Raw genomic sequence first — 16205 nt, forward strand, 5'->3', positions numbered from 1 at the left:
AGAGTTGGATTGGGCATCTTTTCACCAGAAGATAAATAAATGTCTATCAGCAGTTAAAAAGGCAAAAACATCCTACTTCATGTCTGCATTGATAGAGAGCCAAGGAAATCTGACGAAGTTCTGGAGGACAGTCAGATCCCTCTCTGAACATAATACTTATACATTACCAACTGATATTTTTTAGATTCCATATTGTAAATTGTAAAAAAAAGTGGAAATATGTGATGCTTTCAATAGACATTTTATCTCTGCATGTGACAAGTTGAATAATGATGGTCCTTCTGATCTTGATTATGTTGAGTCTGAACCTCAGGCAGAAAATCACATTTTTTCTTTAAGACCTTTCACTTACATGGAGGTCTTAAATGCTCTCTGCTCCATAGACCCGAAGAAGTCCACAGGAGCTATGATCTTGATCCAAAACTTTACTAGCTGCCCTATATTTAATTCAACCTTTTTGCCATTTCATTTGATGAATTAAAAATATGTAAGTTATACCAGAATTATGGAAAACTGCACATGTTTTGCCTTAACATAAAGGTGGGACAACTAAAAATGTAAATAATTTCTGGCCAATATCTAAATTACCTTGTTTTGCAAAAAAAGAAAAGTTAGTTTCAAATCAAGTTACAGGTTATTTTAATAATTGCTCCATTTTGAAGTCTTATCAGTCAGGTTTCAGAAAAGGGCATAGTACTATCACTGCAACCACAAAAGTTTTAAATGACATTTTCTCAGCTCTTGATGACAGACAAGATTGTGTAGCTCTGTTTATTGATTTAACTAAAGCTTTTGATTCAGTGGATCATGGAGTCCTCTTGAAACGTCTGAAGCATATTGAATTTGACAATGCTACATGTAATTGGTTTCAAAATTTGAAACAGAACCCAGGCAGTAGTAGCCGATGGTTTTAAATCAGATTTTTTTACTTTAAGTAAAGGAGTGCCCCAAGGCTCAATTTTGGGCCCCCTACTTTTTACATTTTTTTAAATTAATTCTATTGGTCACAATTTAAAAGAAAGCCCATACATTTACATGGAGACGATGCTGTTTTGTATGCAAGTACTCCCTCTGCTGATCAGGCACTTTTAAAACTGCAACAAGATTTTATGAAATCCAAAACTCCCTCATAAATCTTAACCTGTTTTTGAATGCAAGTAAAACTAAGTATATGATTTTTTTTCTAAAAAACATTTCAGTAATATGCAATTTACAAATCTTTATACACTAAATGGTACATCCATTGAAAGACTTAGTACTTATATCTTTGATTTTTGGTTTGACGAAAACTTATCCTTTAAAAAATATCTCAGAATTATGTAACAGTTTAAAATCTAAATTATCATTTTATTACAGAAACAAATATTGTATCCCAATGAGTTACAGAATAGAAATAGTGCAAGCAACCTTCCTATCCATTTTGGATTATGGGGATGTGGTGTACATGCAGACTTCAGCCTCTGCTTTGAAACCATTGGATCCACCATTTCACTCAGCCTTTCGTTTTATTACAGGATTTGAAACTCATCACTGTGTTCTCTATGAGAAAGTGGGTGGCCATCACTATCAGAAGAGAATAAGTTGAAGTTTATCTATAAGGGACTACTTCAAAAACTCCTAGAATACCTTGGTAGGCTTGTTAATCATTGATACCGGAACATTTAATACCGGATCACATGACTGCATAAGGACGAGCCGCACCAGAACTGAGATGGGAAAGAGGGCTTTTAGCTGTTTTGCTTCACAAAACTGGAATACACTCCAAGGAAAAGCAAAACTGGACACGTTGGTGTAACAGTTGCAATTTAATAATCTGATAACAAAGTTTTATACACACACCTGCACTTGTTTTTGATGTTTTATATGGACTTATTTGTTTTTGATTGTTTTTTCAGTTTGTATTGTATTTTAAACAGGGTGCCCATGAAAAAGAGAGCCCAAGTGCTCTCATCGGGTCTCCCTGTATAAATAAATAAAATAAAATAAATTGGCAGCGGTAGCTGGGTCGTCCCAAGGTAGGATGTAGGTTTGTCACACTCTATGGTCCGATTTCATACTCTTCTGGATTCAAACAGAATGTAGAAAGGACTAAACTGGGCTCAACCCAGGATGTGAGCGCACCCTAAAACCTTATGAAACAAGTATAGAGAGGCTTTCCTCAGTAGTGTATACAATGTAGAATATGATATACGATGCCAGTGTCAGGAGCACAGTCTCTGGCTGTGCTGAGATCTTACTCTCCCCCCCCCCTCTGTTGCAGGGCCCTGTGATGCCCGGAAGCCATTCTGTGGAGAGGTTTGTCATAGAAGAGAACCTCAACTGTATCATCAAGACCCACTGGAAAGAGCGCAAGACCTGGTACATGCACGCATACCCTTTACTGTTCTTATAGGGAGAATACTTGTTTTATTGCATTGGTATGGCAGGAAAAGTAAAATGAATTTTATATATATATATATATATATATATATATATATATATATATATATATATATAAAATAATTCATTTTACTTTTCCTGCCATACCTATCTAAGGGTTTATATTGTATTTATAGGAAACCAAAAACACATGGTGGTTCTTCTTAAAGTGGTGGTACACAGAGATGAACATGGTTTGCATCCTCTCAGTAAAAACATAAGGTTTGAAGCAAATTTGGAGCAAATGTATGTTTTTGAAATAATATATGAAATGCACGTTTTTCTGTTTTTAAACCCACAGTATGGAATATAAGCCACCTTTTTTCAACTTGGTTGTGTTTATTGCACTGAAAAAACAAAAAATACATATGTCCTTACTGTGAGTGGGCTTGAAGGAGGGCTCCTCCCTGCTGTTTCCATGGAAATGTTGTTCCTTTGGCTATAATATTCCAGTCTGGCATAAAACTTGTAAATGTCCATGGAGAATGTTCCGTATGCTTTTAACTTTCAATTTCCATGGAAAGTTGCATACTATACCTTTTTAATAAGAAAACATAGATGTCTGTGTAATCTCTGTCTGTCCATAGCAAAAGAAGACATCTTTTGTATAGATATCTGTATCTTTGATCATAATAACAAGAAATGTCCCTTCAATGCTCCAGTCCTGCCTATGACCTGCCTAACTCACCTGGCCTGTGTTTTGTCAATTTCAGTGCGGCACAGTTACTCAGCTATCCAGGCAAAAGCAAGATCCCTCTCAACTACCACATTGTGGAGGTACATCCGGTGTGTGGCTGGGCGAATGATGCCTCATGCTTTTACATGTCCATAACATTTGTGTGTGTTCTCCAGGTGATCTTTGGACAACTGTTCCAGCTGCCCGTCCCTCCCCACATCGACGTCATGTACACCACACTGCTCATCGAACTGTGCAAACTGCAGCCAGGGTCACTCCCACAAGTTGTATCCTTTAAAATCATAAAAAAAATAGTATTGTTGTAATGTTGAATGGAAAATATTTGAAGAGGGTGTATAATGCAAAATCGACTTTGTGGCGCTTTCTTCCATGTTATAACATTATTCCCTCATCAGAAACATCCCTGAAAAGGTTTTAGATGTCATCCATGCAAGTTTTAGTATTTTAGCAATCTCTCTCAGGCACTATTCGAACCCTCCTTACGGTTAGCTGTAACATTTGTCCAAAGCTCTACCCATATGCTGACATCATCCATACTCCCACACGACAACTCTCCATAAATATACAAAAGCAGGATAAAGAACAATGCACTAGTTTCATTAGCGGAACACACGAAGATTCTAATGTGATAGTGTCGTGAATGAGGACTGCATTGACCTGGGGTGTAAAAAACGAAAGTGAAACATGTATAAAACTTTGTTTTCAGTTCATTGTTTAAAACAATAAAAGCAAATCAATATTCACTAAATTAATTCTGAAAGTATTTTTCGATATGCTTTATAGGATTTATAATGTCTATTAAAAAAAAACAACAAACATCTAATGGCTGATTTGAGAAACGGGGAAAAAGGTGAAAAAATTTATTCTCTAGAAATGATTTTCAGACATAAACTTGTGCATTTAAAATTACATTGTTCAAAAACCTGCCAAAATGCCTTTATAGTGAATGTGGCTGGACTTCATAAAACCTAAAGGAAAACTCCCAAATCTGGAACTTGGTTATGTCTACCGGGACTTTGAACTTTAAATTGCAATGTGGGTATGGCATGTCCTTAACCTGAGTGTGCCAGCTGGCCCAGGCCACAGAGATGCTCTACATGAGACTAGACACAATGAACACCACGTGCATAGACAGGTGAGCCCCTGCCCCTGTCACCAGTCCTTAACCTGTCTATTACCAGTCTGTATCCAATCCTTAACCTGACACCTGTCTATAACCCGACCATAACCTGTCTTGTGTGTATGTGTAAGCTCTCTTGTTTGTAACCTGTCTTTAACCAAACCAAAATATAACCTGCCCGTAACTTGCCCGTAACATAACCTGTCCTGTGTGTATGAGCTCAGCCATCCGCAACCTGTCCATAAACCATTTGTAACCAGTCCGTAGCATAACCTGTCCTGTGTGTGTGAGCTCACCTGTCCATAGCCCATCCGTAACTCATCCATAACCTTCTTTTAAAGGCCTCTCCTGTAACTCTGTGTGTATGTGATTTTCAGGCTCATAAACTGGTTCTCTCACCATCTCAGCAACTTTCAGTTCCGCTGGAGCTGGGACGACTGGTGAGTGACTGACATGGTTTTATTATTTACACATTAAATAAATGTTTAGTTTCATTAGCCAACGTTTGAGGCATCCAATTGATATATTTAGTCTGGTTTCCTCTCTATAACTCTCAACAGGCAGTTTCCTGTTGTTTTGAGTCCATTTACCTAACTGATAAAGCTATTACTTTTAGCCTCATTTTAACTGCTTCATTTCTTAGTGTGCCACCATATTGCTCATTCAGTATAAAATGATTTGAACATTTGTGTTTCTTGCGTAACTTCTTACGATAACATTTAATTTTTAAACATTTGTGACCTATTTGATTCTATCGAATTGGATACAGTATTGTTTTGCCCCTTCAGTTACATTAATGTATAAATCAGATTATGGCAATTACTCTTAAAAACATACTTTTTCTCTAGTCCCTTAATACTGAGTAATTTCTTAGACCCTTACTTTGTACTTCTACTACTGATATAACTGTACTCTTAAGTTTAGCGCAGCTTTTGGCCCCTCTAATCACCACTGCTGTATGGTGCACAACATGGCCCTTTGCTTCATAATGTGTGCTTTATGCCTATTTTAGGGCAGACTGTCTGACTTTGGATCCTGAGATGCCCAAGCCCAAGTTTGTCAAAGAGGTCCTGGAGAAGAGCATGAGGTAAACCTGAAACAAGTTTCAGGAACCACCTCCATATCATCCTCTTCTCTCCTCCCTCTTCATCCTCCTCCTCCCTCTCTTCCTCCTCTTCCTCCCCTCTTCTCACTCTCCTCCTCCCCTCTCTTCACTCTACTCCTTCTCCTTCATGTGTGCCTCCGTCCCGTCCTCAGACTGTCGTACCACCAGCGCATCGTGGACATCGTACCCCCCACCTTTTCGGCTCTCATCCCCAAAGAGCCCCTCTTCATCTACAAGTATGCAGACGAGAGCACCGGTGAGTACAGAAATGGAGGTTGGGTCTCATATTTTTTGTTGGTGGATTCTTGTGAGCTTTAATAAGCCATGTTATAATTTTGTTACCTGATCAAAGACATACCCGGAGTTGTTGTTTTATTTACACATGTTTGAGTAATCCTTTATTATTAGTCTCTATATTTCAAAACCTCAAAATGCTCTATTCCACCGCGTGATGTAATTTACTAATAGTTTTCAGGTAAACGCGGTGCTTCTCAATTATTTTCTGTCATGCCCCCCCTATGAAGAAGAAAACATTTCGCCCCCAAACACCTTTTAACTTGCAAAATGTAAAATGCATACATTTTCTTGAAATTCATATATATATATTTTTTATCCTTATTTGAACTATACACATTTTTGAACAACTGATTGAACGATTTCATACTGAAAAAATAAAATAAAATGAAATTTAATTAAATATCAAATAAAAATATATAATTAAATAAACATCAAATGAATAAATTAAAATTAAATAAATATCAAAATAATACATTAAAATTTAATAAATATCACATTAAAATTAAATAAAATCAATAAATGATAATAAATTAATTGATCAGCAACATTAACAAGACAAAAATAAAACAATTTGTCCCGTTTTTTTAATTTTTTTTTTTTGTTTAGTTTTTTTCTTTATCAAAATGAAGAAGTCAGGATTAATGGCTGCAATGAACACGTTTTGCAGGTCACAGCTTTTCGAACCGGGGTTTGAAGCATGATACTGCAACTCTCAGCTCCTGCTCCTGGACTTTACTTTTCGGGTGACTTTCGTGCATCTCATTACCTCCGTCTATCTCCGCCTTTATTTTCATCCGTGTTTAATTTTTTTTCTATAGTGTCTCTTTAGCAAAAGTGTCTCTTATTCATTGTCCTGTGTCACGATCTGTCCGCTCTCTCCTGCTCTTTGCTGTGTGCGCGCTGCGTACGCGCTACCTACAGTGTAGGGTTTGCGCGCGTACACGGCATAGTATTAGTTCTATGGTGTAGGGCCTGCGCACACTCTGACAATGAGAGCGCAATTGCCACTTACAGTAGTGGACATGCAATTACACTTTATTCTAGAACGGCAAAAGAAAAGCATGTTCCCGGAGTCATACGCTGGCGTCGCACCGCGCCCCACTATTTGAGAACCACTGGGTTAACGGCTACCTTTTACCTTTAGTTCAGTGTTGATGGGCAATTCCAGGGCTAGTGAAGGTGTATGGAGCATAAAAACACAGTGGAGCACTTCCTGTATTACCACATGACAATCACAAGGAAATATTTTCAGTTTGAGAGAAGACCACAGCCTTAATATGCAGGGATTGTGTGAATGAAACAAAACACAACTTCAGGTATGTTTTTGATGGGAAAAAAGCATAATATCAGTTTTTTTTCATGTATACATTGCCTAGCCAAAAAAGTCGCCACCAACAAAAAAAGGTCACACACTTTAATATATACCGCCTTTATATATATATATATTAATAAATATATATATATATATATATATATATATATATATATATATATATATATATATATATATATATATATATATATATATTAATATATATATATTAATATATATATATTAATATATATATATATTAATATATATATATATTAATATATATATATATATATTAATATATATATATATATTAATATATATATATATATATTAATATATATATATATATATATTAATATATATATATATATATTAATATATATATATATATATATTAATATATATATATATATATATATATGTATATGTATGCATACATACACACACCCCCACACACAGAGCTGTTGCTTAGAAGTAGAAGTTTGGGGTTTAGTAGGTTCTGGTCTGATTAAGGCTCATACCTCTTCTGTTGATTCTCTCCACAGCCTCTTTACCAGGTTACCCAGTCTCCATGATGGTGCAAAACGCCATCAAGAACAAAGCTACCAACGAGGAGATCCTCAGCATCCTTAAAGAAGTGCCCAACCCCAACCAGGAGGACGATGACGGTAAGGCACAGTTTGATTAAACATGAACAGGCTAGGAGCATTAAAGTGCCTATGACAGGTTAGAATATTAATTTTTATTAAATCTGTATATTTAAGCTTTACAAAAACGTTTACAATTTCATTCACAGTTGAGCCATGTTTTAGGTTAAAACATTTTACTTTTTAGAAATCATGACATCACATTTGGGGAAGAATGTCAAAAAACTCTAATGTACACATACATTTTTATTGAACAAAAAGAAAATAATGTTTAAAGTATTAGAAGTGTCTCTAACATATAAACAGAATTCTTCCTAGTGTGTTGTCATCAATATGGAACATAATCTTCAACACATCTTTCAACATTTCTTTGCAAACTGCTTCTTGATTGGTGTAAAATTATAATTTATATTTATAACAGATATTATCCCACCACATTAAGTCAAAATTTGAGAATCATCAACACCTGTCACATGTACTTTAACATATTAGAGAAGGCTGAACTGCTAACTAAACTAATGCTCTGAACATTTCAAAGTTCCATTTGGATTAATCTTTCAGCGCTAGTTGGCAGTCAAATTGAAAAAGTTGTAAAATGAAACACACTTTTCATTGTCAACATTAATACTATGTTGGTATGGGATATACGGTATGCACATGTCCTGTTATGACACAGTTTGTTCTTGTCTTCCTCCTGCTCCATGACCTGTGCAGATGAGGCCGAGAGCTTTAACCCTCTGAAAATCGACGTGTTTCTGCAGACCCTGCTGCACATGGCTGCTAAGTCCTTCAGCCACTCCTTCAGCGCCCTGGGCAAGTAAGTGTGCTTCACGTGGGTGTACTGCATGTATTTAGTCCAACTCTACAATGGTTTAATCCGGATGTTCCCTCCAAACACGCAGGTTTCATGAGATCCTGAAGGCACTTACAGACAGTGACGAGGGAAAGCTGCACATTCTCAAAGTAGTGTACGACGTGTGGAGGAACCACCCTCAGGTCAGCAGCACCCATGGGTGGCATTTAGCATGTATTTTAGTATGTAGGAATGGATAATTCATGTGATGATTTACAACACACCTTATTTACTATTATAATTCATAATTTATCCAATTAACCACCACCCTCAGATCAGCACCAGCCAGCAGTGTTATTTACCATATAGGTTGTGCCATTTCCTCACCAGCACCAGAGCTTTATAAAGGAAAATCCATTATATAGCAAAAGACAACTGGACAAATCATTGTAGGAGTGAAGACGTTTTGCTGCTCATCCAAGCCAGTTCTGGTCAGATTGCTGGTGGACACTGCCTTATATCTATCTAAAGGGTGGGGCTAACTACACTGAAACTGTGAACAGCTGTTATCTCCAGTTTCAGCCTTAATGACCCCATTCAACCTCTATTGTTCTATTTGTTCCTGTTTATTTTGGGTCTGAGGATAAAGTTGTAGATCAGTGAGAGATTATGTCTCAGACCTCCTCTGCTGGAAATTTGTTAAATACCACATATTTCCAGTTCAGTTTGCTGATTTGGGAACTTCTATAGGCAAATCCACGGCTGCGCCATGGGCTCACCAGTCTCTCCTATTATTAACTTGTACATGGACCAATTTGAACAGGATGCATTGGCCTCATTTCCAGGCACTCCACCCACACATTAGTATCGATATGTGGATGACAACTGGAATAAAATCAAAATTCAAGATTAGAGAACCCTTTACTGCACATATTAATGATGTGGATCCAAACATCAAGTTCACATAGGAAGAGGCCAAGGAGAACAAACTGGCCTTCTTAGACTGTGCAGTAACAATAGGAGAGAACCGGTATCTCCAGGTAGAAGTCTTGAGGAAGCCTACACACACCAACCGATACCTGCTGTTTGATTCACACCATCTACTGCAGCACAAACCCGGGGAGTTATCTGTACTATACAACACAGGGCTTAGGTGGTGCCCACAAACACAGAGGAAAAAGTGTAGGAGGAAAAACACATGGAGAAAGCCCTCTCTGCTTGTGGATATCCAAAATGGGCCTTCAATAGATCTAACAGAGCTAAAAAAGAGGACAGCAGGGAATCTGAACCAGGAAGGATAGGCGTAACTAGTCCTTACACAGCTTGTGTGTCTGAAAAACTTCTGAGAATTTTCACACAGTATGATTCCGTCTATTTCAAACCTACAAACATTTTAAGACAGAAACTGGTTCATCCAAAGAACAAAACCCTGAGCCATAAACAAAGTAATGTAGTCTACTCTATTCAGTGTTGTGAAGACTGCGGTGAGTGGTACATTAGAGAAACTAAATAACCACCCCATAAGATGATGTACCAACACCGGCACGAGAGCTCCTCTGGACCCCAGTCCGCTATACATCTCCATGTCAAAGACACTAACCACTCCTTTGAAAATAGTTAGGTACAGATCTTGGCCAGAGAAAAGAAATGGTTTGAGAGGTGAGTTAAAGAAGCTATTTTTGTTAGGAGACAGTCCTTTCTTAAACAGGAATGGGGGCCTGAGACATAATCTCACCGATCTACAACTCTATCCTCAGATCGAAACAAATGGGAACAAAGAGAACAATAGGCAACCGTTACAGGTTGAATAGGGTTGTAAGGTTGAAGGGGAAACAACAGGTGTTTACAGTTTCCGTGTAGTTAGCCCCTCCCTTCAGTTAGATATAAGGCAGTGAACTGAAGAAGCGGCTTGGATGAGCAGCAGCACATCTTCAATTCTACAACGATTTGTCCGGTTGACAGATTTAAATTTCATCTTTTGTTATGGATCAGACCTGGATGACTGGGGGATTACAGACAAAATTGTTTATACTTACACTTAATAATTTAGGAACACACCTTTTAATTCAGTGTATCCAGGTAGGTGAAAAAATTTGCAATTAACTATCACCCACAGATGAGCAGCACCCATGGGTGTCATTTAGAACGTTAAGTGTGAACCATTAGATCTTGTTACAAAAAATAGTTTGCTTTTGAATAATAATTAAAACACCCCTCGCTGTGTAGATGATTGCTGTTCTGGTGGACAAAATGATCCGCACTCAGATTGTGGACTGTGCTGCTGTGGCCAACTGGCTCTTCTCTCAAGACATGGCCCACGAATTCACCAGGTGAGAGCTGTGTGTTACCCCCTGTGTAAGCTCCAGACCCCCTCACTCAGCCCAGAGACCTCCCTGTGTAAGCCCCTCCAGAGACCACCTCACTCACCAAATCTCACACCTGCTCCTCAGGCTCTACATCTGGGAGATCCTCCACTCCACCATCCGCAAAATGAACAAGCATGTGCAGAAGATCCAGAAGGAGCTGGAGGAAGCCAAGGACAAGCTGGAGAAGCAGCAGCACAAGAGGGTGAGTAGTCTGGTGAAACGTCATGGAGATTTCTAAAGTCCTGAGACGTGTGGACCTGAGACATGTGGACTGAGACACGTGTGTGCGCTCCTCAGAGGGACAGCGGTGATGATGAGGATATGGAGCGTACCAGTGAAGATGAGGAGGCTCAGCTGGAGGAGCAGATCGAGAGGCTGCAAGAGAAGGTGGAGTCGGCTCAGAGCGAGCAGAAGAACTTGTTCCTCGTCATCTTCCAGGTTTGTGGAGTATCTTTGCACCTGGAGCTTTATCTTGTATTTTTGTTGAAATTTGGTTAAACACTTTGCTAAAATTACCTTGAAAAACATACATTTGTACCGTTAATGGGCTCGTCTCTCCACAGATCTGGGTCCTCATTTATAAAAGTTTAAATAAAATTGTTACTAAAAGTTACGTAGTAGGTGGTTGACCATCTACCAGAAAGGTTTCATAATGATAAATAAAACATAACTACTCAGAATGTAAATGGACCCTAATTTAAGTTATAAAAAGCTGGTTTATAGCCCTACCCCACTCTACTAATTTCTGACCAGGCATTTACACCAGGACCTTCAGCGACACGTAACGTAGGCAAAGCTCTATACAAGCACATTTATTAAAGCATCAATTTACACCGGAGGCAACAGAACGGCTCCTGCAATGCTAGTTTAAATACCAAACTGTTTTATATTGCTTACATATTCATTGTTGCCCAGATTAAATACCTTTTTAAAACTGCAAAAGTTAACAAGAGGGATGATGCTTTTCAGCAATTAATATGCAATGATATCGTTTTTACTATGGAATAGTTATGATACTAATATATCTTGATCAACTTGATTTTCTAAGGGGTAGGGTAGAACCAAGCCAGTGCCTTGAATGGCTTGGCGTGGGGCACTCCCCAGACCCTTCTCTGACCTCAGACCCTATCCTTTTCTGTCCTCAGAGGTTCATCATGTTGCTGACAGAGCACCTGGTGCGCTGTGAGACGGGCAGTGTGGACATCAGCACACCCTGGTACAGAAACTGCATTGACCGACTGCAGCAGGTCTTCCTCATGGTGAGAGCCCAGATATATCAAATGTGCACACACACATGCACACACTAGGGACCGATCCAAACCAGAACTACCACTTCTACTGCATATGACAGGGTTTCATGTTTTGCCAGTTATTACTTGGTTTGGTGAGATTGTATCTGTAGCAAATATATATCAATAGTTTCACATCAAATAAATAACTGTATGTAAGATTTGCCATTTTAAATTTCATAAATCTGTGTCCTCAAATATGAGGCAAATGCAGTCAAATCAAATATATCTTTTACTGATAACAATTTTAATGCTGCTTTATCCTTAATTACAACATTAATTGTTATAATTTGTTATTTTGTTTCTCAAGACAATTATCCAAACAGAAAGCAGAATGAGCCTCACATGAGTTGGTATCATGTTGATATTTCCTTAAAGGTCCTATATTACTCAAAATTGACTCTTGTGAGTTTTTAGTCATGTTATAATGCTGTTACCTCCCCAAAAACATACCTAGAGTTGTCTTTTGTTTCACTTACACATGTCTGGAGATGTAGACGGACTAATAATAAAGGGTTACTCAAAGCTCAAAATGCTCTGTTCTACCTTGTGATATCATAAAGGAGTAGTTTTCAAGTTAACAGCTGCCTTTACCTTTAGTTCAGTAAAGATTGGCAATTCCACTTCTGAAATCATCCAAATGACTCTAGTGAAGATGTATGGAGTTTAAAAACAGTGGAGCACTTCCTGTATTACCAAGGTGGAACAAAGTGTTTGAGAGAACAACCCAGTCCAAATATGCAGGATATTCATCGTAAACATGTATGAATGAAACAAAACACAACTGCAGGTATGTTTTTGATGAGATGTCAGCATTATAATGTAGACCAGAAAATCGCGTAATATGGGCCCTTTAATGTTTTGGAGTTATTTGGAAGGGGCTGGAGGTACACGTTGGCGACCCCAGCTGTAGAGTCACTTTAGCTTTTTTTTTTTTTTTTGCTTTGTCTGGGGCTAAAAATGAGGTCCATATGATGTAAATCCTAGATTATTAGATCAACATGGTATAAAGTTTTTATCTAGATTAATATGGGTTAAAGTTAGGTAATTGGTGACTATTGTTAAGTTTGGGATTAGGGTTGTCATAATACAATTTCAATACCAATTCCGATACAACAATAAAAAAAAACCAAAAAAACACTTTCTTTACACAATAGAATGTGATTTTCAGAATAAAATCATAGTACTTTCTTTTATATTACCATGTGGTCTTATATCTGTGTATTCCCTCAGTTGTCCAGGTAGGCTCCATAGTGGTCCATGGACCTATACTAGTCTATGTGGTCTTATACTTGTTCTGATAGAGCTCAAGGTCATTCTAAAGCTATTGTGGAACAGTTCATTTCTGTCATGTGAAAGTGACTATGAGCAACGATACCTCTATAAATGAGTATCTAGTTCAGACATGGGCAAACTACGGCCCGGGGGCCACACACAGCCCTTTGGGTTTATTAACAACATGAACATGACCAAATTATATTAAAATAAGAGAAAATCTTGTTCAATTTACTTTTTCAATAAGTTGTTGATCTTTTGGCACTTGGTAAAACTGAATGTGACTTTGTCTGCTATGTTTATTTAACTGAAATGTAATAAATTAATTAATTTTGTGAATGCATTTGAAAAAACTATTTGTATAATGCCATTTCCATTTTCTTCCGTTTCATCTGGGGCCGGGTTGCAGAGGCAGCAATTTCAGCAGGGAGGCCCAGACTTCCCTCTCCACACACACTTCGGGCGACGTCACGATCCTAATTTGTACAATGAGCCTTGCATATTCTTGCTTTGCTACATGTTACAGGCGAAATCGCTGATGTAATATACACAGATAAATATATCCTGGTCCGGCTCCTCTGTAAAATTTTAGAACCCATTGTGGCCCATGTGTCGAAAAGTTTGCCCACCCCTGATCTAGTTTCATTACTAGTTTTACTATCGTTCTGTGTCTGACTTTCGATACTTTTGGCAAACCTAGTTAGGATCAGTGTCCAAGAAATGAATGGAAGTCAGCGTAATGTCCCCACAGATGGAAACCTGACGCTTTTGTGTGTACGTGTGTTGCAGCATCATCAGACCATCCAGCAGTACATGGGCACCCTTGAGAACCTACTCTTCACGGCCGAGCTCGACCCACACATCCTGGCTGTGTACCAGCAGTTCTGTGCCCTCCAGCTCTGAGACCCCTTCTCTGTTAACCCCCCACCCCCTGGTCAAGCGGTCCCCCCTGTCACATCAATCTGTTTTTATATTTGTTTTATGTGGAATGGAAAATGATTAAATTCTCCTGAGTCCATTTGGCTGCTGTGGTTCTTTGATAGCACGAGGTCACATGCAGGTGAGAGGTCAGTCAGCTGATTCTAGTAACTCCCATCTAGGGCTGCACATTTAATTAAAAATCTAATTGAAATTGCAATTTGAATGGATGCACTTAACAAATCTCAAAGCCTGCCATTTCAAAGTACCACAAAATCTAGTGTGTTATTCTGCATAAAAACTGCTAAACCCTGTTGTTTAGATCTGTGCAAACATGTTCTGAAATGTGATTCTTTTATTTGTTAGTTCATAGTTCAAATTGCAATCACAGTGCTTGTCCAAAATGTCCCAATTGGATATTTTCCACCAGCAGGTGAACCCATTTCATGTTTCCCATAGAATGGCACAGCATTCATGACAGCCTGCAGATTTTTAGTCCATGTTTAGAACATCCCTGTAATGACTGGATCTATCCTTATGAAACAAACACTGGCACAAAGTTGAACATATTTCTGTTGAACATATTTCTGTACCTCATAAAAATACTAAAGTGATTTTTGTTTACTATTGTGTTATAAAGTAGGTACATGTTTTCAGTTATAATAATAATGCACTTGCGCTTTGTCAAAGCCTCTCCAAGCACTACACTATAGTCATTATTCATTCATTTCCACTGTAGCCACAGCTGCCCTGGGGCAGAATAACGGACTAACTAACCTCCTCATTCACACATACTAGGCAATGTGGGTAGGACACAACGACAGAACTTGGTCCGAGCGGGACTCGATCCTCCGACCTTCGGGTTGGGGGACCAACACTCTAACCACTGAGCCACTGTCGCCATTAAGTCTTAACTCTTGTCAGTTGAAAGGTCTTTGATCTAAGTTTGATATACCATGTTTGAGGACCTACACTGCTGCTCAAAAGTTTTGGTAAACATCTGAGGTAATGAGGAGGTGTGTCCAAAGATGAAAACAACTGTCCAAACTTTTGGTAGTGTAACAAATGTTGCAGATATCATGTAGTACTTGAAATTGCCACTGGAAGTAGCACACAAACACAAATGTATCTTCTTTACACTAAAATTGCCAAAAAAAGAACTAGGAATAGTTAGGCCTGTTACAATAATTACTATTACTATATCAATTTATCGTTAAATATAGAGATGGAACAATAATTTGGGGGTAAATAATAATAATTTATAGCGGGTACTTTCTTTGCACAACTGGGAAATTGGTTATTCTATTGCTATATAAGATTTGAGTTGTAGAAGGTTGAATTAACTTCTATGACTCATTACAGATGCAAACTAACTACTAAAGGACTTCATTGTGCTACTTATTTCTTTCAACTCATTGTTTTTAACCATATTGAAAAATTTAGGACAGTCTTGGTGGTATAAATCTGCTTTAGGGTTTTTGTATCTGGCATAAATTTGTCTCAATATTATCGTTTATTGTCTACATTTACTTCAGCAATGTATTGCACTTCCAAATGTGTTATCGTGACAGTGCTATTAAAACACAAAATACACAGTTTAGCTGCACAATTGTGTATATTTTGCTGCTGTTCATTGTATTGTGTCACAGAAGCACATTTAGCTTGTGAATTAAATTCATATTTTATTATGAAGAATTTTCATTTATTGCATACCACATTTTAAAAGACAAATTCTTGTCAGTTGAAAGAACTTTGAGCCTTACGTTTGATATGGCACGTTTGAGGACCGACCTACACTGCTGCTCAAAAGTTTGGACACACCTCCTCAGTAAATGTTATGTGAAGCCAGATGTGTACCAAAGAATGGAAAAAATAAATAACTACACACTTTTGGTAGTGTAACAAATCAACATTTCAATTTTGCAATCGGGGCAGTCCTATGTGATGTCAAATAGTACCTGAAAT

The 16205-nt window shown here is 37.9% G+C and overlaps 1 protein-coding gene across 2 annotated transcripts in view; it reads left to right on the plus strand.

The window, feature by feature from the left end:
- Positions 1–14339, plus strand: part of LOC117377760 (nuclear cap-binding protein subunit 1) — a 25208-nt gene extending 10869 nt beyond the window's left edge. Inside the window, exons 9-23 of one of the 2 annotated variants that reach the window (XM_033974252.2) lie at positions 2261–2358; positions 3132–3195; positions 3271–3381; positions 4186–4250; positions 4613–4675; positions 5248–5322; positions 5493–5596; positions 7498–7620; positions 8314–8416; positions 8502–8595; positions 10619–10722; positions 10843–10960; positions 11056–11196; positions 11904–12017; positions 14112–14339. In XM_033974252.2, coding sequence (XP_033830143.1) covers positions 2261–2358; positions 3132–3195; positions 3271–3381; positions 4186–4250; positions 4613–4675; positions 5248–5322; positions 5493–5596; positions 7498–7620; positions 8314–8416; positions 8502–8595; positions 10619–10722; positions 10843–10960; positions 11056–11196; positions 11904–12017; positions 14112–14225 — 1491 coding nt within the window. In that variant the 3' untranslated portion in view covers positions 14226–14339. The remainder of the gene's footprint in view (positions 1–2260; positions 2359–3131; positions 3196–3270; positions 3382–4185; positions 4251–4612; positions 4676–5247; positions 5323–5492; positions 5597–7497; positions 7621–8313; positions 8417–8501; positions 8596–10618; positions 10723–10842; positions 10961–11055; positions 11197–11903; positions 12018–14111) is intronic. The other variant, XM_033974253.2, reaches the window with a different exon arrangement.
- Positions 14340–16205: the final 1866 nt, after the last annotated feature.

This window comes from Periophthalmus magnuspinnatus, chromosome 10, assembly GCF_009829125.3.
Source record: "Periophthalmus magnuspinnatus isolate fPerMag1 chromosome 10, fPerMag1.2.pri, whole genome shotgun sequence".
Lineage (NCBI taxonomy): Eukaryota > Metazoa > Chordata > Actinopteri > Gobiiformes > Gobiidae > Periophthalmus > Periophthalmus magnuspinnatus.